General features: G+C 50.8%; 1 protein-coding gene across 1 annotated transcript in view; it reads left to right on the top strand.

Annotated features, from left to right (window-relative positions):
- Positions 1–325: 325 nt before the first annotated feature.
- The window catches only part of LOC140426714 (vesicle-trafficking protein SEC22b), a 113,546-nt gene continuing 88,218 nt past the window's right edge, over positions 326–25,653 (top strand). The window contains exon 1 of the mRNA XM_072511806.1: positions 326–1,291. Within this exon, the coding sequence (XP_072367907.1) occupies positions 1,217–1,291 (75 nt within the window). The 5' untranslated portion in view covers positions 326–1,216. The remainder of the gene's footprint in view (positions 1,292–25,653) is intronic.

Raw genomic sequence — 25,653 nt, 5'->3', positions numbered from 1 at the left:
GAGGCGTGTGCGCGGTCCCGGGGAGAGAGAGGCCTGTGCGCGGTCCCGGGGAGAGAGAGGCGTGTGCGCGGTCCCGGGAGAGAGAGGCCTGTGCGCGGTCCCGGGGAGAGAGAGGCCTGTGCGCGGTCCCGGGGAGAGAGAGGCCTGTGCGCGGTCCCGGGAGAGAGAGGCTTGTGCGCGGTCCCGGGGAGAGAGAGGCCTGTGCGCGGTCCCGGGGAGAGAGAGGCCTGTGCGCGGTCCCGGGGAGAGAGAGGCCTGTGCGCGGTCCCGGAAAGAGAGGCTTGTGCGCGGTCCCGGGGAGAGAGAGGCCTGTGCGCGGTCCCGGGAGAGAGAGGCTTGTGCGCGGTCCCGGGGAGAGAGAGGCCTGTGCGCGGTCCCGGGAGAGAGAGGCTTGTGCGCGGTCCCGGGGAGAGAGAGGCCTGTGCGCGGTCCCGGGGAGAGAGAGGCCTGTGCGCGGTCCCGGGGAGAGAGAGGCCTGTGCGCGGTCCCGGGGAGAGAGAGGCCTGTGCGCGGTCCCGGGGAGAGAGAGGCCTGTGCGCGGTCCCGGGGAGAGAGAGGCTTGTGCGCGGTCCCGGGGAGAGAGAGGCTTGTGCGCGGTCCCGGGGAGAGAGAGGCCTGTGCGCGGTCCCGAGGGAGAGAGAGGCTTGTGCGCGGTCCCGGGGAGAGAGAGGCTTGTGCGCGGTCCCGGGGAGAGAGAGGCTTGTGCGCGGTCCCGGGGAGAGAGAGGCTTGTGCGCGGTCCCGGGGAGAGAGAGGCCTGTGCGCGGTCCCGAGGGAGAGAGAGGCCTGTGCGCGGTCCCGAGGGGGAGAGGCTTTTGCGCGGTCCCGAGGGAGAGAGAGGCTTGTGCGCGGTCCTGAGGGGGAGAGGCCTGTGAGCGGTCCCGAGGGAGAGAGAGGCCTGTGCGCGGTCCCGAGGGTGAGAGAGGCCTGTGCGCGGTCCCGTGGGGGAGAGGCCTGTGCGCGGCCCCGAAGGATAGAGAGGCTTGCGCACGGTCCCGAGGGAGAGAGGTCTGTGCGCGGTCCTGGGGAGAGAGAGATCTGTGCGCGGTCCTGGGGAGAGAGAGGTCTGTGCGCGATCCCGGGGAGAGAGAGGCTTGTGTGCGGTCCCGAGGGAGAGAAGCCTGTGCACGGTCCCGGGGAAAGAGGGATCTGTGCGCGATCCCGGGGAGAGAGAGGCCTTTGCGCGGTCCCAGGGAGAGAGAGGCCTGTCGGTGAGGATGGTTCTGCTAACGATGATTGCCCGGGTGGCTGATGGGCTCCCGCTGGCCGCCTCGATGCAGGAGGATGAACAGGTGAGAAATCCTGAATTATTCACAAAAATCTCATTGATACCAAGAGATATTAATAATCGTCAATCTGGGCTACAGGTATAATCGATAGTGAACCCGGAGAGCTAGTGTGTTATCAATAGTGAACCGGAGAGCCGGTGCCAGTGTTGGACTGGGGGATGGCGAATTCCAACAGCATTAGGCAGGATCTGGAGAGTGTTGACTGGGCGAGGCTGCTTGATGGAAAATCAACATCCAGCATGTGGGAGACTTTCAAATGTCAGTTGATTAGAATTCAGGACCGGCATGTACCTGTGAGGACGAAAGATAAGGTGACAAGTATAAGGAACCCTGGATAACGAGGGATATTATGAACCTTGTCAAAATAAAAAGGAAGCATTCGTAAGCTCTAAAAGACTTAGGATAGATGATGTTGCTGATTTTGCCTTAGTTTAATTGCTCTGTTTTATCACCTTTGCTCTTGAGTCGCCAAGTATCTTTATGATACCGCCACGTGGTTCAAGTCCGAGTATTGATCAATAATCCAATACACCGATTAGTAAGATTTAAATCAAAGCACATTTATTATACACAGTAATCGCTACTCATGCATAAATTCTACGTCTAAGCTACTTCTACAACTAACAGGCCTATACTTAACTTGGAACTGGCCCACCAGGTCAGGGAAACAAATGGCCTTTTGTTCGGGTTCTGAGCCTGCGGGATTCGAAGTTGGTACAGATTGATAACTAGGAGCGCCCATCTCGTAGCGAGCGTTGAAGTAAGACTTACAGGTGCGATCGGCTGCTGAAGAGTGACGAGAGCTGGAAGCGAGCCGAAGAAGAAGAGCGCGACTTGAACTTGGGGCTCAATTCTTATAGTCCCCAGGGGCTTCCCGCCTTTCGGGGTGGACCCTGTACCTGGTCCCAAGTGATTGGACTTTGGCCCAATCACTTGGTTTGATTTTCTCCACTGCTGGAGCGGTTCCCTGATCGATGGACGGTCTTGAGGTGGTCGTTCACCTCTTTTTGTGTAGGCTTCTGCTGGCGCCGAAGAGTCTGGTTTTGCTTTGTGTGTCTAAATGTTGCTTATTGTTCCCGGGGATTGCTCATTAGTATGCAGATGGCTGGTGTTTGTTATGCTGGTATCGATCGTGTCTCGCCTTTCCAGAGGTAAATACACAGCCAACCTGCAGCTGCTCGTTTTTGTCCTGTTGGCTGACTTTCCCATCAGCCTTTGCCATTCGCCATTTTGAATCGGGAGTTGGCCATTTTAAGTGGCTACAATGAAGCCCGTAAATATAAGGCAAGTAGGAAGGAACTTAAGGTAGGAGTTAGGAAAGCTAAAAGGGGTCATGAAATGTCATTGGCAAACAGGATTAAGGAAAATCCGAAGGCGTTTTATACAAATGTAAAGAGGAAGAGGGTAGCCAGAGAAAGGGTTGGTCCATTCAAGGATTTTGGAGGAACCAGATGAAATGGGAGAGATACTAAATGAATACTTTGCCTCAGTATTCACCAAAGGACTTGGTGGATGAGGAGTATAGGGTAGAGTGTGTAGATATTCTGAGTCATGTTGATATTAATAAAGAGGAGGTGTTAGGCATCTTAAAAAGCATTAAAGTTGATAAGTCCCCAAGGTCTGATGGGATTTACCCCAGAATACTGAGGGAGGCAAGGGAAGAAATTGCTGGGGCCTTGACAGTAATCTTTGTATCCTCATTGGCTACAGGTGAAGTTCCAGAAGAATGGAGAGTAGCCAATGTTTTTCCATTGTTTAAGAAGGGCAGCAGAGATAATCCAGGAAATTATAAGCCGTACATCAGTGGTAGGAAAATTATTAGAAAAGATTCTTAGAGATAGGATTTACTCACATTTGGCAACAAATGGATTTATTAGTGATGGACAGCATGGTTTTGTGAAGGGCAGGTCGTGTCTCACTAATTTGATCGAGTTTTTCAAGGAAGTGACAAAGGTACTAGATGAGGCAAATACAGTAGATGTTGTATACATGGACTTAAGTAAAGCCTTTGACAAGGTACCTCATGATGTGGAGATGCCGGCGTTGGACTGGGGTGAGCACAGTACGAAGTCTTACAACCAACAGGTTTGTTTCGATGTCACTAGCTTTCGGAGCGCTGCTCCTTAAGGAGTAATGCATGTGGATAAGGTGGTCACAAAGGCATACGGCATGCTGGCCTTCATCGGTCAGGGCATTGAATATAAAAATTGGCAAGTCATGTTGCAGCTGTACAGGACCTTAGTTAGGCCTCATTTGGAATATTGTGTACCATTCTTGTCGCCACACTACCAGAAGGATGTGGATGCTTTGGAGAGGGTACAGAAGCGGTTTACTAGAATGTTGCCTGGTATGGAGGGCATTAGCCATGAGGAGAGGTTAGATAAACTCGGTCTGTTCTCACTGGAACGATGGAGGCTGAGAAGCTACCTGATACAAAATGGTGAGTGGTATGGACAGAGTGGATAGTCAGATGCTCTTTCCTCGGGTAGGAGAGTGAAGTACTAGCGGACATAGGTTTAAGGTGCGTGGTGAAAAGTTTAGAACAGATGTGCGAGGCAGGATTTTTACATAGTGCATGGTAATTATATGGAAGGCGTGTCCTGTGGGAGCAGGTACGATAGCGGCATTAATGGGAATCTAGATAAATACATGAATAGGGTGGGAATGGAAGGATACGGACTCCGTAAGTGCTTACAGTTTTACTTTGGTCGGCGCAGGCTTGGAGGGCCGAAGGGCCTGTTCCTGTGTTCTTTGTGTATAATGGATAGTGAATCAGAGTGCCAGTGTATAATCGATAGTGAACTAACTAGCCAGTGTATAATGGATAGTGAATCGGTGTGCCAGTGTAATCGATAGTGAATCGGAGTGCCAGTGTAATCAATAGTGAATCGGAGTATGTTGCTCTTTTTAGCCTTAGTTTATTAGCTCTGATTATGTCACCTTTGCTCACGAGTCGCCAGGTATCTTTCTGATACCGCCACGTGGTTCAAGTTCAAGTTATGATTAATAAGTCAGCACACCGCTTAGTAAGATTGAAATCAACGGTCATTTATTATATACAACAATTAATGCTTACACAATAATCCTACTATCTATATCGAAACGTACCACTACTGGTCAATACTTAACTTTAGGAAGGGCCCACCAGGTCAGGGAAACGAATGGCTTATCGAATCGGATCTGGCCCGCGGGATTCAAAAGGCTGATACGGGTCGATGGCTAGGAGTCTTTATCGGGTAGCGATCGCTGGAGTCAAACTTACAGTTTCTGGTCGATGTTCTTGCGAAGGTCTCGAGCAGGAGAAGAAGGGAGAGAGAGAGAGATCTGAACTTGGCCCCTCACTTTATAGGGCCCAGGGGCTTCCCGCCTCTCGGGGTGGCCCTTGACCCTGAGTCCCAAGTGATTGGACTTGTTCCCAATCACTGGGTTCGATATGCTCCAATAATGGGGCGATTCCTCGATCGGGGGGTGGTCGTTCACCTGTCTTTGTTTCGGCCACTGCAGGCGCCGACAGGTCTGGCCCGGCATTCAATTGCTAATATGTTGCAATTGTTCCCGGGGATAGCCGATTAAACTGCAGATGTCTGGGTTGTTCTGAGCGCAGATGAGGCAATTCTCAATGTAATGGGATACATCCTCTTTGAGATTAGGCCACCAACAAAGCTGTTTGAGGTGGGCTGCGGTGGGTTCGATTCCCTGGTGTCCATGACCATCATGGAATAAACAGATTATTTGGTTCCTATCCTGCTCAGGAACTACATAAAGGGTGTCCTTTAGCACCACGCCGTCATGTGTGGTTATTGTATTTCTGTACCTCTCGTTTGAGGCTGGAAACTTCCCTTTCACGATTTCAGTGAGAGCGCTATCCTGCTTCTGGGCCTCTACTAGATCTTCGGTCCTAGTCTGCGCGACCTGAACTGCACTCACTGGGGCGCTCTCGGGGGGCTTCCAAAAATAACCATGCCTGGATCCTGCCCTAGCCAGTGCGTCGGCTTTTACATTTCCAGGGGAGGAGGAACGATGGTGGCTGCGGACTTTTATAATGCCAAAAGTCCTGTTCTTGGCTTTTTTCAGAATATGGCGGAGTAATGGGGCTGAGGGGAGGGGTTTCCCATCCACGGAAACAAATCCTCTCGTTTCCCAGAGGGGCAGAAATTCAGTGAGGCTGTTGCACACGTATAGACTGTCTGAATATATGTCTGCTGGGCTGGGGAAGGAATCTGGGTGCTCTACAATGTAAGCGATGGCCGCAAGCTCTGCTGCCTGTGCACCTAAGTGTCCGGGTAATTTTAATGCGATTTCCTCGAGGGCGCGTCCCTGCGCATCCTCCACATAAATCCCACAACCTGTTATGCGTTGCCCATCCAGGACCGTGGAAGATCCATCCACATAGATCCTAATGGGGTCACACGTGTCCAGGTGAGGGGGGTTCTGAGATGGAGTGGCTAGTTTTCTGGGGGGTGTTTTAGCTATAAAGGGGCCTGCCTGTATTATGGTGGGGCGAGATGATTTCACACTCATGGGGGGTTCCGGGGTACTGTAGATTGTCCGCTAAGTATGTGTGAGTCTTTGTCCGTTTTACTGTGATGTCCCGTCCTTGTAAGAGAAGGGTCCACCGAGCAGCGGGGATTTGGCTGACGGTACCGTCTTTAAGTCGTCCGTCCAGTAAAAGTTGGGTGGGGGTGTGCTCGGTCAAAGTGGTGATGGGGTTCAGTCCGGTAATGAATGAAAAGTACTGGACTGCCCAGAAAACTGCGAGCATGTGCCTCTCACAGGCTGAGAATCCCTGCTCCACAGCATCTAAAATTCGGGAGGCATAAGCCACGGGTCTTAGCTGGTCGTTCCGTTCCTGCAGGAGCGCGGCTGAAAGGGTGCGGTCTGTGGTCGCTACCTCTATGGCGTAAGGGGAAAGCGGGTCGGGAACTTGTAGTGCGGGGGCGGCTATGAGCGCCTGTTTTAATGATTCCACAGCATCCGTATGCTGCGGAGCCAGGAGGCTCCTTTAGGAGGTCTGAGAGGGGCGCTGCCTTGCTGGCGAAACCGTCAATGTGGTTTAGGCAGTAGCCAACCAGTCCTAAAAATGACCGGAGGGCTGAAACGTGTTGGGGAAGGGGCAATTTAGCGATCGAGTCAATTCTTTTGTGCTCGATCTCGCGTTTGCCGTGTGTGATAATTGTACCCAAATATACCACTTTCTCTTCCAATATCTGGGCCTTTTTGGGATTTACTGGACAGCCAATGGAATGTAGTAATTCCAGGAGTTCGGACAGAAGCTCAATGTGCTCTTCCTTCGTGTCTGTCTGCAGTAGTAGATCGTCTACATACTGTACCAGACATTCGGGGCGAGAAAATTTTGCTAGTCCATTTGCCAGCTGTCGGTGGAACATGGAGGGGGGTTGTGGAAGCCTTGTGGCAGGCATGTCCACGTGTACTGCTGTGCTTTGAAAGTGAAGGCAAATTTATACTGGCACGCCTTTGCCAATGGAATGGACCAGAACCCATTACTGACGTCCAAAACCGTGAAATATCGGGCATGGAGTCCCTGTTTGAGCATGGTCTCGGGACTTGTTGCAACGGTGGGGGCTGCTACAGGGGTGACTTTATTGAGTTCCCGATAATCAATGGTCAAGCGCCATGATTCGTCGGGTTTCCTTACTGGCCAAATCGGGGCATTATTAGTTGAGGTTACCGATCTTAGGACATCCTGCTCTAATAAACTTTGTATAACCTTGAGGATTTCTCCCTCTGCTTCTAGGGGGAATCCGTACTGCTTTTGGGGTCTAGGGTACGGTCCTGTTATTTGTACGGAACCGGTCATCCGTCCACAGTCGTGTTTGTGGGTTGCGAATGCTGCCCTGTTCTTTTGCAGGACTGCCCTAACCTGTCGGTCCGTGCTGAGTGTGGTGGGGTTGAACCAAAACCCGCCTACTGCGCTAATTTTGTTCATATAATCCCCTATATTGAGCGTTGCGGGGGCTCTAGCGGATTTCGCCATCTTCCAGACACACTGGTTGACTGGATCGAAAGAGAGGTGGTGAGAATTCATGAAGTCGATCCCCAAAATGTGCTCTGCTGTTGGGGGCAGGTCGACTAACACTACGGGGTGTTTTGTATTAATGGTGCCGATTTGGATGGGTACAGGGGTTGTGATATGTCCCTGTTGTGAGTGGCCTGTGAAGCCGCTGAGGGTGATAGTGGCTGTGGTGGGCCACGTGTCCTTACCAAGGGTGGAGGAATTTAAGGTTGTGCAGGACCCTCCTGTGTCCCAGAGAAGCTCGATCGGCTGTCCCCTAACCTTTGCTGCGACTACGGGTCGTCCTGACCTATCCCAAAGGGTATCGCAGACCCAGCTGGGGGAGCCTGTACACCGTCAGTCCGTTCCGGTCAAGTCTGTCTGGTCGGACTGGGCGCTAACTCTATGTATGGGCTCGGCCTTTTTCTTATTGAGAGTGCCTGTCTGTTGGGCTCTCTGTGGTTTTTTAGGGACCTTGCATTCTTTGGCAAAATGCCCCAACTGTCCGAAATTGTAGCATTCTTGCGGTTTTGCTGGGGGGCTGCTCTTTCCCTCGTTTACCCAGGCGGGGTTGTGAAGCGTGGTTCTTACTGCCTGCACGTCTGCGGCGGCTTGCTTTTCCTCAGGGGTTCTAGCTGCGGGTTTACTGTGAGCCGCTTGTTCCCAAACGCGGGACAATCTTTTGACCACCCACTTCTCATTATGAGCCTCTTCCGAGGGGTCATAATTACTACAGGCATTCTGTCCTGCTTCCGTGGCATGGGAGATAAGGGTGCGGGTCCATTTGGCCATATTGTCTGCGGACAAATGGGCACGGTCTACATTTCCGAAAACGGCCTCAAAGTGAATCCACAAGCGTCCTGCGAACACTGTGGGGTGTTCAGACTTCTTCTGTCTGCACTTATTTAGACCGTCTACGGGGTCGCCCCGGCTATACCCGATCGCATCCAGGATTGCGGTATGCATTTCTGCAAGGGTGCCTCCTCCTACATTCTGTGGGTCGGGAAGGGCTGCTGCGACCGATGGGTCTAAGCTGAGGACCGTGAGCTTTACCTGCTCTTTCTCATCCAGGCCATACATGGTCGCCTGGTGTTTGATGGTGGCAAAGAAATGGTGTGGGTCTGAAGCGGGGAGGAACGGTCTGATTTTAGCACACGCGTCCTGTAATTGGGTCACTGTGAGGAGGGTGGAATATAAGACTTCCGCCTCGTCTGCTGTGGCGGTGCGGTGGGTTGTTACAGGGTTCATGGGCGCCTGTATTACCTGCTGTGTGGGGGTGCTCTCCTCCTTTGGGGTTTTCCCTGCGCACATGTTCCCTGAACATATCTCTGCGCTGTCTCTTGCAGTTCTTCCCAATCAGGGCCGTCTTCCTGGTCTAAACTTTCCCCAAAGGTGTCTTGGAATCCTTTTTGGACAGAAAGCATTGTTTGCAGGTCTGCAATTTGCTTTCGGCACTTCGCATGGTCTAAGGTACTCTGCCTTTGTTCCATGGTTGCAGCGTGGAGTGCTCTCAAGGCTGCCTTGAGATCACTACATTGCTTCTGTAGCGTCTCCACCTGCTTCTCCGTCTCTTTCTTAACCAGGACGGCACGCTGCGTGTCCTGATAAGCCTTCTCATACTGGGATTGAAAACTGCTTAAATGCGCCAGACAAGACTGGTGACCCCGTTTGGCGTCAGCCACCTCTTTGTCCTTGGCTTCTAACTGCCTTTTCAATTCCACGTTTTCCTTCTCCATCTCGCATACATCGATTTTACTCATACGATGTTCTTTAAGATTGTAGTTTAGTCGGGCAGTATGGTCGGCACGGGCTTGGAGGGCCGAAGGGCCTGTTCCTGTGCTGTACATTTCTTTGTTCTTTGTTCTTTGATGTATGCCCTCTATTTCTTTTCGGAGCGTCCTGACGACCTCCTCTGTGCCTCGCAATTGTGCCATGCAGGACACGATTGCCATCGGCTTGCGCGCTTTCGCTAAGCTTTTCTTGTGGATTTCACTCATGTTCTCCCACCAAGTATGCCCTATACTTCCGGGACCTGAGTCATTATTACAGAAACCGCTCCACACGGGCCATCCTTTGCCCTGCAGAAATTTGCGAATTTCCACTTCCCAAATGGGACACTGTCTCACTTTAATGCTGCTGATCGGTGCGACCGCAAATTCTTCGGGGTTCATGAGGCGTTGTATTGCCTGCATGGCCATCTCTCTTATCTGCTCGTTACGTTCAAATTTGGAACAGGGGGCTAAGGTGGTGTCGTAGATGCGGGTACGGCTTGCGCTAATTTCCGAAAATACCAACTTCCGACAGTTTTGACGCAACACAAATCTATCAGTTTTACCTTATAACCCTGTTAGTTACGCATACATACACACACTTCCGAATTGTGAATTATTAACCAGAACCGCTTGAACACTTGTGGTTTTTTTTTGTTTTTGTTTCCGATTGGATTCTATTCAAATTGTTGGGGTTCTCCCGGAATGGTTTTCCACTTCTATGTCGGGTCCCGGCGGAGTTGCCAATTATGTTGCTCTTTTTAGCCTTAGTTTATTAGCTCTGATTATGTCACCTTCGCTCACGAGTCGCCAGGTATCTTTCTGATACCGCCACGTGGTTCAAGCTCGAGTTATGATTAATAAGTCAGCACATCGCTTAGTAAGATTGAAATCAACGGTCATTTATTATATACAACATTTAATGCTTACACAATAATCCTACTATCGATATCGAAACCTACCACTACTGGCCAATACTTAACTTTAGGAAGGGCCCACCAGGTCAGGGAAATGAATGGCTTATCCAATCGGATCTGGCCCACGGGATTCAAAAGGCTGATACAGGTCGATGGCGAGGAGTCTTTATCGGATAGTGATCGCTGGATTCAAACTTACAGTTGCTGGTTGCTGTACTTGCGAAGGTCTCGAGCAGGCAAAGAAGGGAGAGAGAGAGAGATCTGAACTTGGCCCCTCACTTTATAGGGCCCAGGGGCTTCCCGCCTCTCGGGGCGGCCCTTGACCCTGAGTCCCAAGTGATTGGACTTGTTCCCAGTCACTGGGTTCGATAACGGGGCGATTCCTCGATCGGGGGGTGGTCGTTCACCTGTCTTTGTTTCGGCCACTGCAGGCGCCGACAGGTCTGGCCCGGCATTCAATTGCTAATATGTTGCAATTGTTCCCGGGGCTAGCCGATTAAACTGCAGATGTCTGGGTTGATGTGCTGCTAATAGTCTTTTTAAAAAATATATATATTTTATTCAAGATTTCTTGGCCAAACATAACAGTACGTAGTGTTTCTTTTCAACAACAATAAAGCAATATAAATAACAGTGGCCAGTTTTAAACAAATAAATAAATAATATATGAACAGAAACAAAAAACAAACTAAATGGCAACTGCCTTGTCAAAAATAAATACTCTCCAAAGATACAATCCAACAGTCCAATATACATTACCTAAAACAAGTGCCTATACATATACAATAACATCCCTGAGAGTCCGTCCGATTTCCCCCCCCCCCCCCCGGGGTTGCTGCTGTTGTCTTCTTCTTTTCCATTCCCTCTATCTTTCTGTGAGGTAGTCGACGAATGGTTGCCACCGCCTGGTGAACCCTTGAGCTGAACCCCTTAGTATGAACTTAATCCGTTCTAACTTTATAAACCCTGCCATGTCGTTTATCCAGGTCTCCACACCCGGTGGTTTGGCTTCCTTCCACATTAACAATATCCTGCGCCGGGCTACTAGGGACGCAAAGGCCAAAACATCAGCCTCTCTCACCTCCTGCACTCCCGGCTCTTCTGCAACCCCAAATATAGCCAACCCCCAGCTTGGTTCGACCTGGACCCCCACCACCTTCGAAAGCACCTTTGCCACCCCCACCCAAAACCCCTGTAGTGCCGGGCATGACCAGAACATGTGAGTGTGATTCGCTGGGCTTCTCGAGCATCTCGCACACCTATCCTCTACCCCCAAAAATTTACTGAGCCGTGCTCCAGTCATATGCGCCCTGTGTAACACCTTAAATTGTATCAGGCTTAGCCTGGCACACGAGGACGATGAGTTTACCCTACGTAGGGCATCAGCCCACAGCCCCTCCTCAATCTCCTCCCCCAGCTCTTCTTCCCATTTCCCTTTCAGCTCATCTACCATGATCTCCCCCTCGTCCCTCATTTCCCTATATATGTCCGACACCTTACCATCCCCCACCCATGTCTCTGAGATCACTCTATCCTGCACCTCCTGCGTCGCGAGCTGCGGGAATTCCCTCACCTGTTGCCTCGCAAAAGCCCTCAGTTGCATATACCGAAATGCATTCCCTTGGGGCAACCCATATTTTTCCGTCAGCGCTCCCAGACTCGCAAACGTCCCATCTACGAACAGATCTCTCAATTGTGCTACCCCTGCTCTTTGCCATGCTCCAAATCCCCCATCCATTCTCCCCGGAACAAACCTATGGTTATTTCTTATCGGGGACCGCACCGAGGCTCCCATCTTTCCCCTATGCCGTCTCCACTGCCCCCAAATTTTCAATGTAGCCACCACCACCGGGCTTGTGGTGTATTTCTTCGGTGAGAATGGCAACGGTGCCGTCACCATAGCTTGTAGGCTAGTCCCCCTGCAGGATGCCCTCTCCAATCTCTTCCACGCCGCTCCCTCCTCTTCTCCCATCCACTTACACACCATTGAAATATTGGCGGCCCAGTTGTACACACTTAGGCTCGGTAGTGCCAGCCTCCCCCTGTCCCTACTACGCTGCAAAAATCCCCTTCTCACTCTCGGGGTCTTCCCAGCCCACATAAAACTCATAATACTCTTCTCGATTCTTTTGAAAAAAGCCTTCGCGACCACCACCAGGAGGCACTGAAACACAAAAAGGAATCTCGGGAGGACCACCATTTTAACCGCCTGCACCCTACCTGCCAGTGACAGGGACACCATGTCCCATCTCTTAAAGTCCTCCTCCATCTGTTCCACCAACCGCGTTAAATTAAGCCTATGTAATGTACCCCAATTCTTGGCTATCTGGATCCCCAAGTACCGAAAGTCCCTTGTTACCTTCCTCAACGGTAAATCCTCTATTTTTCTGCTCTGCTCCCCTGGATGCACCACAAACAACTCACTTTTCCCCATGTTCAATTTATACCCTGAAAAATCCCCAAACTCCCCAAGTATCCGCATTATCTCTGGCATCCCCTCCGCCGGGTCCGCCACATATAGCAACAAATCATCCGCATACAGAGATACCCGGTGTTCTTCTCCTCCCCTGAGTACACCCCTCCACTTCCTGGAACCCCTCAATGCTATGGCCAGGGGCTCAATCGCCAGTGCAAACAATAACGGGGACAGAGGACATCCCTGCCTCGTCCCTCTATGGAGCAGAAAATAATCAGACCCCCGTCCATTCGTGACCACGCTCACCATCGGGGCCCTTTCCAGCAACTGTACCCATCTGATATACCCATCTCCAAAGCCAAATCTCCTCAGCATCTCCCACAAATAATCCCACTCCACTCTATCAAATGCTTTCTCGGCATCCATCGCCACCACTATCTCCGCTTCCCCCTCTGGTGGGGGCATCATCATTACCCCTAGCAGCCTCCGTATATTTGTATTCAGCTGTCTCTCCTTCACAAACCCAGTTTGGTCCTCATGAACCACCCCCGGGACACTATCCTCTATCCTCGTTGCCATTACCTTGGTCAGAATCTTAGCGTCCACATTCAGGAGGGAAATAGGCCTATAGGACCCGCATTGCAGCGGGTCTTTTTCCTTCTTTAGGAGGAGCGATATCGTTGCCTCTGACATAGTCGGGGGCAGCTGCCCCCTTTCCCTCGCCTCATTAAAGGTTCTCATCAGTAGCGGGGCCAGCAAGTCCATATATTTCCTATAGAATTCAACTGGGAATCCGTCTGGTCCCGGGGCCTTCCCCGCCTGCATACTCCCAATCCCTTTCACCACTTCCTCCGTCTCAATCTGTGCTCCCAGTCCCGCCCTCTCCTGCTCCTCCACCTTAGGAAATTCCAGCTGATCCAGAAAGCACATCATTCTCTCCTTCCCATCCGGGGGCTGAGCTTCATATAATCTTTCATAAACTGCCTTGAACACTCCATTCACTCTCTTCGCTCCCCGCTCCATCTCTCCCTCCTCATCTCTCACCCCCCCTATCTCCCTCGCTGCTCCCCTTTTCCTCAGTTTGTGGGCCAGCAACCTGCTCGCCTTCTCCCCATATTCGTACTGTACACACTGTGCCTTCCTCCATTGTGCCTCTGCATTTCCCGTAGTCAACAAGTCAAATTCTACATGTAGCCTTTGCCTTTCTCTGTACAGTCCCTCCTCCGGTGCCTCCGCATATTGTCTGTCCACCCTCAGAAGTTCTTTCAACAACCGCTCCCTTTCCCTACCTTCCTGCTTTCCTTTATGTGCCCTAATAGATATCAGCTCCACTCTAACCACTGCCTTCAGCGCCTCCCAGAACACTCCCACCTGAACCTCCCCATTATCATTGAGTTCCAAGTACCTTTCAATACACCCCCTCACCCTTAAACACACCCCCTCATCTGGCAATAATCCCATGTCCATTCTCCAGGGTGGACGCTGTTCTTTTTCCTCCCCTATCTCCAGGTCCACCCAATGTGGAGCGTGATCCGAAATAGCTATAGCTGTGTACTCCGTCCCCGTCACCTTCGGGATCAGTGCCCTTCCTAAAACAAAAAAGTCTATCCGTGAATAGACTTTGTGGACATCGGAGAAAAACGAAAACTCCTTACTCCTTACTCCTAGGTCTACTAAATCTCCAGGGGTCGACTCCTCCCATCTGTTCCATAAAGCAGCACGGTAGCCTTGTGGATAGCACAATTGCTTCACAGCTCCAGGGTCCCAGGTTCGATTCTGGCTTGGGTCACTGTCTGTGCGGAGTCTGCACATCCTCCCCGTGTGTGCGTGGGTTTCCTCCGGGTGCTCCGGTTTCCTCCCACAGTCCAAAGATGTGCGGGTTAGGTGGATTGGCCATGATAAATTGCCCTTAGTGTCCAAAATTGCCCTTAGTGTTGGGTGGGGTTACTGGGTTATGGGGATAGGGTGGCGGTGTTGACCTTGGGTAGGGTGCTCTTTCCAAGAGCCGGTGCAGACTCGATGGGCTGAATGGCCTCCTTCTGCTCTGTAAATTCTATGATAAAGTCCTTAAGCACCCTAGCTGCAGCCGGCCTCCTTCCGGTCCTGGACCTCGATCTGTCCAGCCCTGGGTCCAGCACCGTATTAAAATCTCCACCCATTACCAACTTCCCCACCTCTAGGTCCGGCATCATCCCAGTTTGGGGCATATACATTCACTAAGACCACCGCTTCCCCTTGCAATTTGCCACTCACCAACACGTATCTGCCCCCACTATCCGCCACTATGGTCTTTGCCTCAAACATTACCCGCTTCCCCACTAGTATAGCCACCCCCCTGTTTTTTGCGTCTAGCCCCGAATGAAACACCTGCCCCACCCATCCTTTGCGTAGTCTGACCTAGTCTATCAGTTTCAGATGCGTCTCCTGCAGCATAACCACATCTGCCTTAAGTTTCTTTAGGTGTGCGAGTACCCGTGCCCTCTTCATCGGCCCGTTCAGCCCTCTCCCATTCCACGTGATCAGCCGGGTTGGGGGGCTCTTTACCCCCCCCCCCCTTTGTCGACTAGCCATCTCCTTTTTCAATCCAGCTCCTCACCCGGTTCCCACGTAGCCGTATCTCCCCCCAACGGCGCCCTCCCGCCCCAACCACCCCACCCCATACCAGCTCCCCCTTCTCCCCAGCAGCAGCAACCCAGTTAACCCCCCCCCCCGCTAGATCCCTCACTAGCATAATTGCACCCCCCATGTTGCTCCCAGAAGTCAGCAAACTCTGGCCGACCTCGGCTTCCCCCCGTGACCTCGGCTCCCACTGTGCGAGGCCCCCTCCTTCCTGCTTCCCTGTTCCCGCCATGATTACCATAGTGCGGGAACAAAGCTCGCGCTTCCCATTTGGCCCCGCCCCCAATGGCTGGCGCCCCCAGCTCCTCATCCTCCCTCCCCCACGACATGGGGAAGAGAGAAAAGTTACAGGGTCGCAGGATTAACAACTTGGGAAATCATCTCTTCCCCCTTTTCCCCCTCTTCACCCCACATATTCGCCCCACCACTTTGTCCCAAACGTTCTTTTTCTAGCCCGCTTATTCCAGTTTCTCCTCGACAATAAATGTCCACGCCTCTTCTGCCGTTTCAAAGTAGTGGTGTTTCCCTTGATGTGTGACCCACAGTCTTGCCGGCTGCAGCATTCCAAATTTAACCTTCCTTTTGTGCAGCACCGCCTTGGCCCGATTAAAGCTTGCCCTCCTTCTCGCCACCTCCGCACTCCAATCTTGATATACGCGGATCACCGCGTTCTCCCACCTACTGCTCCAAGTTTTCTTTGCCCATCTGAGGACCATCTCTCTGTCCTTATATCGGAGAAATCTCACCACTATGGCTCGAGGAATTTCTCCAGCCCTCGGTCTTCGCGCCATAACTCGATAGGCTCCCTCCACCTCCAACGGGCCCATCTGGGCCTCCGATCCCATTAACAAGTGCAGCATCGTGCTCACATATGCCCCGACGTCCGCCCCTTCTGCACCTTCGGGAAGACCAAGAATCCTTAAATTCTTCCTCCCCGCATTATTCTCCAGCACCTCCAGCCTTTCCACACACCTTTTGTGTTGTGCCTCGTGCATCTCTGTCCTTACCACCAGGCCCTGTATTTCATCCTCATTCTCCGCAGCCTTTGCCTTCACGACCCGAAGCTCCTGCTCCTGGGTCTTTTGCTCCTCCTTTAGCCCTTCAATCGCCTGTAATATCGGGGCCAACAGCTCCTTCTTCATCTCCTTTTTAAGTTCTTCCACGCAACGCCGCAGGAACACTTGTTGGTTCAGGGCCCCATATTAAACTGCCTCCTTCCGTCGCCATCTTGCTTTGTGCTTGCCTTCCTGGCCGCTGCTCTAGAGGATCCACCGCAATCCGGCCACTTTCGTCTCCTTTTTCCATCCGTGTCCAGGGGGGATTCCCTTCTGGGTTACCGCACAGTGTTTTTAGCCGTTAAAATTGCCGTTGGGGCTCCTATCAAGAGCCCAAAAGTCCTTTCCACCGGGAGCTGCCGAAACGTGCGACTTAGCTGGTCATCGCCGCACCCGGAAGTCGCTGCTAATAGTCTTGAGTATCGATCTGGGCCGACTTCCCCAGAGCCAAATACGCTATTCTGTCTGCAGCTGTCCGTTTGTGTCCTGTTGGCTGCTTTTCCCATCAGCCTTTTCGGTTAGCCATTTTAAATCGGGTTTTGGCCAAATTAATAGGGAATCAGCCATTTTAGGTGGCTACAAGTACCAGTGTAATCGATAGTAAATCGGAGTGCCAGTGTATAACCGATAGTGAATCGGAGAGCCAGTGTACAATGAACCGGAGATCCAGTGTATAATCAATCGTGAATCGGAGAGCCAGTGTATAATAATCGGAGAGCCAGTGTATAATCAATGGTGAATCAGAGAGCCAGTGTACAATTGATAGTGAACCGAATAGCCAGTGTACAATGGATAGTGAACAGGAGAGCCAGTGCATAATTGATAGTGAACCGCAAAGTGAGTGTATAATGGATAGTGAACAGTAGAGCCCATGTATAATCAATGGTGAATCGGAGAGCCAGTGTATAATCGATAGTGACCCGAACAGCCAGTGTATAATGGATCGTGAACCGGAGTGTCAGTGTATAATCGATAGTGAACTGACTAGCCAGTGTATAATGGATAGCGAACCGGAGAGCCAGTGTATAATCGATGGTAAACAGGAATCAGTGTATAATTGATGGTGAATCAGAGAGCCAGTGTATAATGGACAGTGAATCGGAGTGCCAGTGTATACAGGATAGTAAAACGAAGAGCCAGGGTATAATTCATAGTGAACCGGAGAGCCAGTGTATAATCAATAGTGAACCGGAGAGCCAATGTATAACCGATGGTGAACCGGAGAGCCAGTGTGTCATCGATGGTGAACTGGAGTGCCAGTGTATAATCGATGGTGAACCGCAGATCGGGTGTATAATGGGTAGTGAACAGGAGAGCCAGTGTATAGTCGATAGAGAATCGGAGAGCCAGTGTATAATCAATAGTGAACCGAATAGCCAGTGTGCAATGGATAGTGATCCAGAGAGCCAGTGTATAATGGATAGTGAATAGGGGAGCCAGTGTATAATTCATAGTGAACCTGAGAGCCAGTGTATAATCGATGGTGAACCGGAGAGCCAGTGCACAATTGATAGTGAACTGGCGTGCCAATGTTTAATCGATAGTGAACCGGAGTGCCAGTGTATATTCGACGGTGAACCGCAAAGTGAGTGTATAATGGATAGTGAACCGGAGAGCCAGTGTATAATCGACAGTGAACCGGAGAGCCAGTGTAGAATCGACAGTGAACCGGAGAGCCAGTGTATAATCGACAGTGAATAGGAGAGCCAGTGTATAATCGACGGCGAACCGGAGAGCCAGTGTATAATCGACAGTGAATAGGAGAGCCAGTGTCGAATTGATAGTGAATCGGGGAGCCAGTGTATAATCTTGATGGTGAACCAGAGAGCCAGTGTATAATCGATGGTGAACCGGAGTGCCAGTTATAATCGATAATGAACTGATTAGCCTGTGTATAATGGATAGTGAACCACTGAGCCAGTGTATAATGGATAGTGAACAGGACAGCCAGTGTATAATGGATAGTGAACCGAAGAGCCAGTGTACAATTGATAGTGAATAGGTGTGCCGGTGTATAATGGATAGTGAACCGGAGAGCCAGTGCATAATGGATAGTGAACCGGAGAGCCAGTGCATAATTGATAGTGAATTGGAGTGCCAGTGTATAATGAATGGTGAACCGGAGAGCCAATGTATAATCGATGGTGAACCGGAGAGCCAGTGTATAATGGATGGTGTGCCAATGTATAATCGATGGTGAACTGGAGTGCCAGCGTATAATCGATGGTGAACTGCAAAGTGAGTGTATAATGGATAGTGAAGAGGAGAGCCAGTGTATAATAGATAGTGAACCGGAGAGTCAGTGCATAAATGATAGTGAACAGCAGAGCCAGTGTAAAATGGACAGTGAACCGGAGAGCCAATGCATAAATGATAGTGAATTGGAGTGCCAGTATATAATCGATGGTGAACCAGAGTGCCGGTGTATAAAGGATAGTGAATCGAAGAGCCAGGGTATAATCGCTAGTGAACTGGGTAGCCTGTGTGTAACGGACAGTGAACCGGAGAGCCAGTGTATAATTCATAGTGAATCGGAGAGCCAGTGTATAGTCGATAGTGAATCGGAGAGCCAGTATATAATCAATAGTGAACCGAATAGCCAGTGTGTAATTAATAGTGAATCAGAGTCCAGTGTACAATCGATAGCGAACCGAATAGCCAGTGTGCAATGGATAGTGATCCAGAGAGCCAGTGTATAATGGATAATTGACCGGAGAGCCAGTGCACAATTGATAGTGAACCGGTGTGCCAGTGTATAATCGATAGTGAACCGGAAAGTGAGTGTATAATGGATAGTGAACAGGAGAGCCAGTGTATAATTGATGGTGAATAGGAGAGCCAGTGTAGAATCGACGGTGAACCGGCGAGCCAGTGTATAATCGCTGATGAACGTGCCAGTGTATAAACGATGGTGAACCGGAGAGCCAGTGTACAGTCGACAGTGAACCGGCGAGCCAGTGTATAATCGATGGTGAACCGGAGAGCCAGTGTATAATCGATGATGAACGTGCCAGTGTATAATCGATAATAAATCGGAGTGCCAGTGTCTAATCGAGAGTGAACCTGAGAGCCAGTGTGTAATCGGTAGTGAACCGGAGTGCCAGTGTATAATCGATGGTGTACCGGAGAGCCAGTGTGTAATCGATAGTGAACCGGAGAGCCAGTGAATAATCGATGGTGAACCGGAGAGCCAGTGTGTAATCGATAGTGAACCGGAGTGCCAGTGTATAATCGATGGTGAATCGGAGAGCCAATGTATAATTCAAAGTGAACTGGAGAGCCAAGTGAATAATGGATAATGAATTGGGGAGCCAGTGTATAATCCATGGTGAACCGGAGAGTCAGTGCATAATGGATCGTGAATCAGAGCCAGTGTATAATCCATGGTGAATGGGAGTGCCAGTGCAGTCGGCAGTGAATGGGAGTGCCAGTGCAGTCGGCAGTGAATGGGAGTGCCAGTGCAGTCGGCAGTGAATGGGAGTGCCAGTGCAGTCGGCAGTGAATGGGAGTGCCAGTGCAGTCGGCAGTGAATGGGAGTGCCAGTGCAGTCGGCAGTGAATGGGAGTGCCAGTGCAGTCGGCAGTGAATGGGAGTGCCAGTGCAGTCGGCAGTGAATGGGAGTGCCAGTGCAGTCGGCAGTGAATGGGAGTGCCAGTGCAGTCGGCAGTGAATGGGAGTGCCAGTGCAGTCGGCAGTGAATGGGAGTGCCAGTGCAGTCGGCAGTGAATGGGAGTGCCAGTGCAGTCGGCAGTGAATGGGAGTGCCAGTGCAGTCGGCAGTGAATGGGAGTGCCAGTGCAGTCGGCAGTGAATGGGAGTGCCAGTGCAGTCGGCAGTGAATGGGAGTGCCAGTGCAGTCGGCAGTGAATGGGAGTGCCAGTGCAGTCGGCAGTGAATGGGAGTGCCAGTGCAGTCGGCAGTGAATGGGAGTGCCAGTGCAGTCGGCAGTGAATGGGAGTGCCAGTGCAGTCGGCAGTGAATGGGAGTGCCAGTGCAGTCGGCAGTGAATGGGAGTGCCAGTGCAGTCGGCAGTGAATGGGAGTGCCAGTGCAGTCGGCAGTGAATGGGAGTGCCAGTGCAGTCGGCAGTGAATGGGAGTGCCAGTGCAGTCGGCAGTGAATGGGAGTGCCAGTGCAGTCGGCAGTGAATGGGAGTGCCAGTGCAGTCGGCAGTGAATGGGAGTGCCAGTGCAGTCGGCAGTGAATGGGAGTGCCAGTGCAGTCGGCAGTGAATGGGAGTGCCAGTGCAGTCGGCAGTGAATGGGAGTGCCAGTGCAGTCGGCAGTGAATGGGAGTGCCAGTGCAGTCGGCAGTGAATGGGAGTGCCAGTGCAGTCGGCAGTGAATGGGAGTGCCAGTGCAGTCGGCAGTGAATGGGAGTGCCAGTGCAGTCGGCAGTGAATGGGAGTGCCAGTGCAGTCGGCAGTGAATGGGAGTGCCAGTGCAGTCGGCAGTGAATGGGAGTGCCAGTGCAGTCGGCAGTGAATGGGAGTGCCAGTGCAGTCGGCAGTGAATGGGAGTGCCAGTGCAGTCGGCAGTGAATGGGAGTGCCAGTGCAGTCGGCAGTGAATGGGAGTGCCAGTGCAGTCGGCAGTGAATGGGAGTGCCAGTGCAGTCGGCAGTGAATGGGAGTGCCAGTGCAGTCGGCAGTGAATGGGAGTGCCAGTGCAGTCGGCAGTGAATGGGAGTGCCAGTGCAGTCGGCAGTGAATGGGAGTGCCAGTGCAGTCGGCAGTGAATGGGAGTGCCAGTGCAGTCGGCAGTGAATGGGAGTGCCAGTGCAGTCGGCAGTGAATGGGAGTGCCAGTGCAGTCGGCAGTGAATGGGAGTGCCAGTGCAGTCGGCAGTGAATGGGAGTGCCAGTGCAGTCGGCAGTGAATGGGAGTGCCAGTGCAGTCGGCAGTGAATGGGAGTGCCAGTGCAGTCGGCAGTGAATGGGAGTGCCAGTGCAGTCGGCAGTGAATGGGAGTGCCAGTGCAGTCGGCAGTGAATGGGAGTGCCAGTGCAGTCGGCAGTGAATGGGAGTGCCAGTGCAGTCGGCAGTGAATGGGAGTGCCAGTGCAGTCGGCAGTGAATGGGAGTGCCAGTGCAGTCGGCAGTGAATGGGAGTGCCAGTGCAGTCGGCAGTGAATGGGAGTGCCAGTGCAAAATCAGTGGTGAACTGGCGCCAGTAAATAACCAATAGTGAACAGGAGGGCCAGTGTATAATAGACCGTGAACCGGAGAGCCAGTGTATAATTCACAATGAACCGGAGATCAAGTGTATAATTCATAATGAACCGGAGATCCAGTGTATAATCAATAGTGAATCGGAGAGCCAGTGTATAATAATCGGAGAACCAGTGTATAATCGATGGTGAACCGGAGAGCCGGTGTCTAATCGATAGTGAACCGGAGAGCCAGTATATAATCGATAGTGAACCGGAGAGCCAGTGTATACTGGATAGTGAACCGGAGAGCCAGTGCATAATCGATAGTGGATCGGAGTGCCAGTGCAATCGATAGTGAATCGGAGTGCCAGTATATAATCGATAGTGAATTGGAGAGCCAGTATATAATTGATAATGAATCGGAGACCCAGTGTATAATGGATAGTGACCCGGGGAGCCAGTATATAATCGATAGTGAATCGGAGACCCAGTATATAATCGATAGTGAATCAGAGAGCCAGTGTATAATGGATAGTGAACCGGAGACCCACTGTATAATGGAACAGGAGACCCACTGTATAATGGGTCTGAACCGGCCGTTCCCCTGAGAAACAAGTATACCGCTTTGGATACTTGTGGGGGGGGGGACTTACCAGGGGTAAGCCATGGGGTAAGGGCCTCTGGCACGGAGTCTGTCCCTGTTGCTCAGAAGGGAAGGGGGGAGAGGAGCAGAGCATTAGTAATTGGCAAAGATAGTAAAGGATGGCAAAGATGATTCTGGATAAGAGCGAAAGTAACAGGGTAGTTATTATGGGAGACTTTAACTTTCCAAATATTGACTGGAAAAGATATAGTTCGAGTACAATAGACGGGTCGTTTTTTGTACAGTGTGTGCAGGAGGGTTTCCTGAAACAATATGTTGACAGGCCAACAAGAGGCGAGGCCACATTGGATTTGGTTTTGGGTAATGAACCAGGCCAGGTGTTGGATTTGGAGGTAGGAGAGCACTTTGGGGACAGTGACCACAATTCGGTGACGTTTACGTTAATGATGGAAAGGGATAAGTATACACCACAGGGCAAGAGTTATAGCTGGGGGAAGGGCGATTATGATGCCATTAGACGTGACTTGGGGGGGATAAGGTGGAGAAGTAGGCTGCAAGTGTTGGGCACACTGGATAAGTGGGGCTTGTTCAAGGATCAGCTACTGCGTGTTCTTGATAAGTATGTACCGGTCAGGCAGGGAGGAAGGCGTCGAGCGAGGGAACCGTGGTTTACCAAGGAAGTGGAATCTCTTGTTAAGAGGAAGAAGGAGGCCTATGTGAAGATGAGGTGTGAAGTTTCGGTTGGGGCGATGGATAGTTACAAGGTAGCGAGGAAGGATCTAAAGAGAGAGCTAAGACGAGCAAGGAGGGGACATGAGAAGTATTTGGTAGGAAGGATCAAGGAAAACCCAAAAGCTTTCTATAGGTATGTCAGGAATAAGCGAATGACTAGGGAAAGAGTAGGACCAGTCAAGGACAGGGATGGGAAATTGTGTGTGGAGTCTGAAGAGATAGGCGAGATACTAAATGAATATTTTTCGTCAGTATTCACTCAGGAAAAAGAGAATGTTGTGGAGGAGAATGCTGAGCCCCAGGCTAATAGAATAGATGGCATTGAGGTACGTAGGGAAGAGGTGTTGGCAATTCTGGACAGGCTGAAAATAGATAAGTCCCCAGGAGCTGATAAATCCTATCCTAGGATTCTCTGGGAGGCCAGGGAAGAGATTGCTGGACCTTTGGCTTTGATTTTTATGTCATCATTGGCTACAGGAATAGTGCCAGAGGACTGGAGGACAGCAAATGTGGTCCCTTTGTTCAAAAAGGGGAGCAGAGACAACCCCGGCAACTATAGACCGGTGAGCCTCACGTCTGTAGTGGGTAAAGTCTTGGAGGGGATTATAAGAGACAAGATTTATAATCATCTAGATAGGAATAATATTATCAGGGATAGTCAGCATGGCTTTGTGAAGGGTAGATCATGCCTCACAAACCTTATTGAGTTCTTTGAGAAGGTGACTGAACAGGTGGACGAGGGTAGAGCAGTTGATGCAGTGGATATGGATTTCAGCAAAGCGTTTGATAAGGTTCCCCATGGTATGCTATTGCAGAAAATACAGAGGCTGGGGATTGAGGGTGATTTAGAGATGTGGATCAGAAATTGGCTAGCTGAAAGAAGACAGAGGGTGGTGGTTGATGGGAAATGTTCAGAATGGAGTACAGTCACAAGTGGAGTACCACAAGGATCTGTTCTGGGGCTGTTGCTGTTTGTCATTTTTATCAATGACCTAGAGGAAGGCGCAGAAGGGTGGGTGAGTAAATTTGCAGACGATACTAAAGTCGGTGGTGTTGTTGATAGTGTGGAAGGATGTAGCAGGTTACAGAGGGATATAGATAAGCTGCAGAGCTGGGCTGAGAGGTGGCAAATGGAGTTTAATGTAGAGAAGTGTGAGGTGATTCACTTTGGAAGGAATAACAGGAATGCGGAATATTTGGCTAATGGTAAAGTTCTTGAAAGTGTGGATGAGCAGAGGGATCCTCTGACCTCTGTCCTATATCTATTACCCCTCAGTTTAAAGTTATGTCCCCTCGTGTCAGCCATATCCATCCGCGGGAGAAGGCTCTCACTGTCCACCCTATCCAACCCCCTGATCATTTTGTATGCCTCTATTAAGTCTCCTCTTCACCTTCTTCTCTCCAACGAAAACAACCTCAAGTCCATCAGCCTTTCCTCATAAGATTTTCCCTCCATACCAGGCAACATCCTGGTAAATCTCCTCTGCACCCGCTCCAAAGCCTCCACGTCCTTCCTATAATGCGGTGAACAGAACTGTACGCAATACTCCAAATGCGGCTGTACCAGAGTTCTGTACAGCTGCAACATGACCTCCCGACTCCGGAACTCAACCCCTCTACCAATAAAGGCCAACACTCCATAGGCCTTCTTCACAACCCTATCAACCTGGGTGGCAACTTTCAGGGATCTATGTACATGGACACCTAGATCCCTCTGCTCATCCACACTTTCAAGAACTTTACCATTAGCCAAATATTCCGCATTCCTGTTATTCCTTCCAAAGTGAATCACCTCACACTTCTCTACATTAAACTCCATTTGCCACCTCTCAGCCCAGCTCTGCAGCTTATCTATATCCCTCTGTAACCTGCTACATCCTTCCACACTATCAACAACACCACCGACTTTAGTATCGTCTGCAAATTTACTCACCCACCCTTCTGCGCCTTCCTCTCGGTCATTGATAAAAATGACAAACAGCAACGGCCCCAGAACAGATCCTTGTGGTACTCCACTTGTGAATGTACTCCATTCTGAACATTTCCCATCAACCACCACCCTCTGTCTTCTTTCAGCTAGCCAATTTCTGATCCATATCTCTAAATCACCCTCAATCCCCAGCCTCTATTTTCTGCAATAGCCTACCGTGGGGAACCTTATCAAACGCTTTGCTGAAATCCATATCCACCACATCAACTGCTCTACCCTCGTCTACCTGTTCAGTCACCTTCTCAAAGAACTCAATAAGGTTTGTGAGGCATGACCTACCCTTCACAAAGCCATGCTGACTATCCCTGATCATATTATTCCTATCTAGATGATTATAAATCTTGTCTCTTATAATCCCCTCCAAGACTTTACCCACTACAGACGTGAGGCTCACCGGTCTATAGTTGCCGGGGTTGTCTCTGCTCCCCTTTTTGAACAAAGGGACCACATTTGCTGTCCTCCAGTCCTCTGGCACTATTCCTGTAGCCAATGATGACATAAAAATCAAAGCCAAAGGTCCAGCAATCTCTTCCCTGGCCTCCCAGAGAATCCTAGGATAGGATTTATCAGCTCCTGGGGACTTATCTATTTTCAGCCTGTCCAGAATTGCCAACACCTCTTCCCTACGTACCTCAATGCCATCTATTCTATTAGCCTGGGGCTCAGCATTCTCCTCCACAACATTCTCTTTTTCCTGAGTGAATACTGACGAAAAATATTCATTTAGTATCTCGCCTATCTCTTCAGACTCCACACACAATTTCCCATCCCTGTCCTTGACTGGTCCTACTCTTTCCCTAGGCATTCGCTTATTCCTGACATACCTATAGAAAGCTTTAGGGTTTTCCTTGATCCTTCCTGCCAAATACTTCTCATGTCCCCTCCTTGCTCGTCTTAGCTCTCTCTTTAGATCCTTCCTCGCTACCTTGTAACTATCCATCGCCCCAACCGAAACTTCACACCTCATCTTCACATAGGCCTCCTTCTTCCTCTTAACAAGAGATTCCACTTCCTTGGTAAACCACGGTTCCCTCGCTCGACGCCTTCCTCCCTGCCTGACCGGTACATACTTATCAAGAACACGCAGTAGCTGATCCTTGAACA

The sequence above is a fragment of the Scyliorhinus torazame genome, chromosome 7 (genome assembly GCF_047496885.1).
Source record: "Scyliorhinus torazame isolate Kashiwa2021f chromosome 7, sScyTor2.1, whole genome shotgun sequence".
NCBI lineage: Eukaryota > Metazoa > Chordata > Chondrichthyes > Carcharhiniformes > Scyliorhinidae > Scyliorhinus > Scyliorhinus torazame.
The sequence above is the reverse complement of the archived record's forward strand: the minus strand, read 5'-3'. Positions and strand labels throughout refer to the sequence as shown.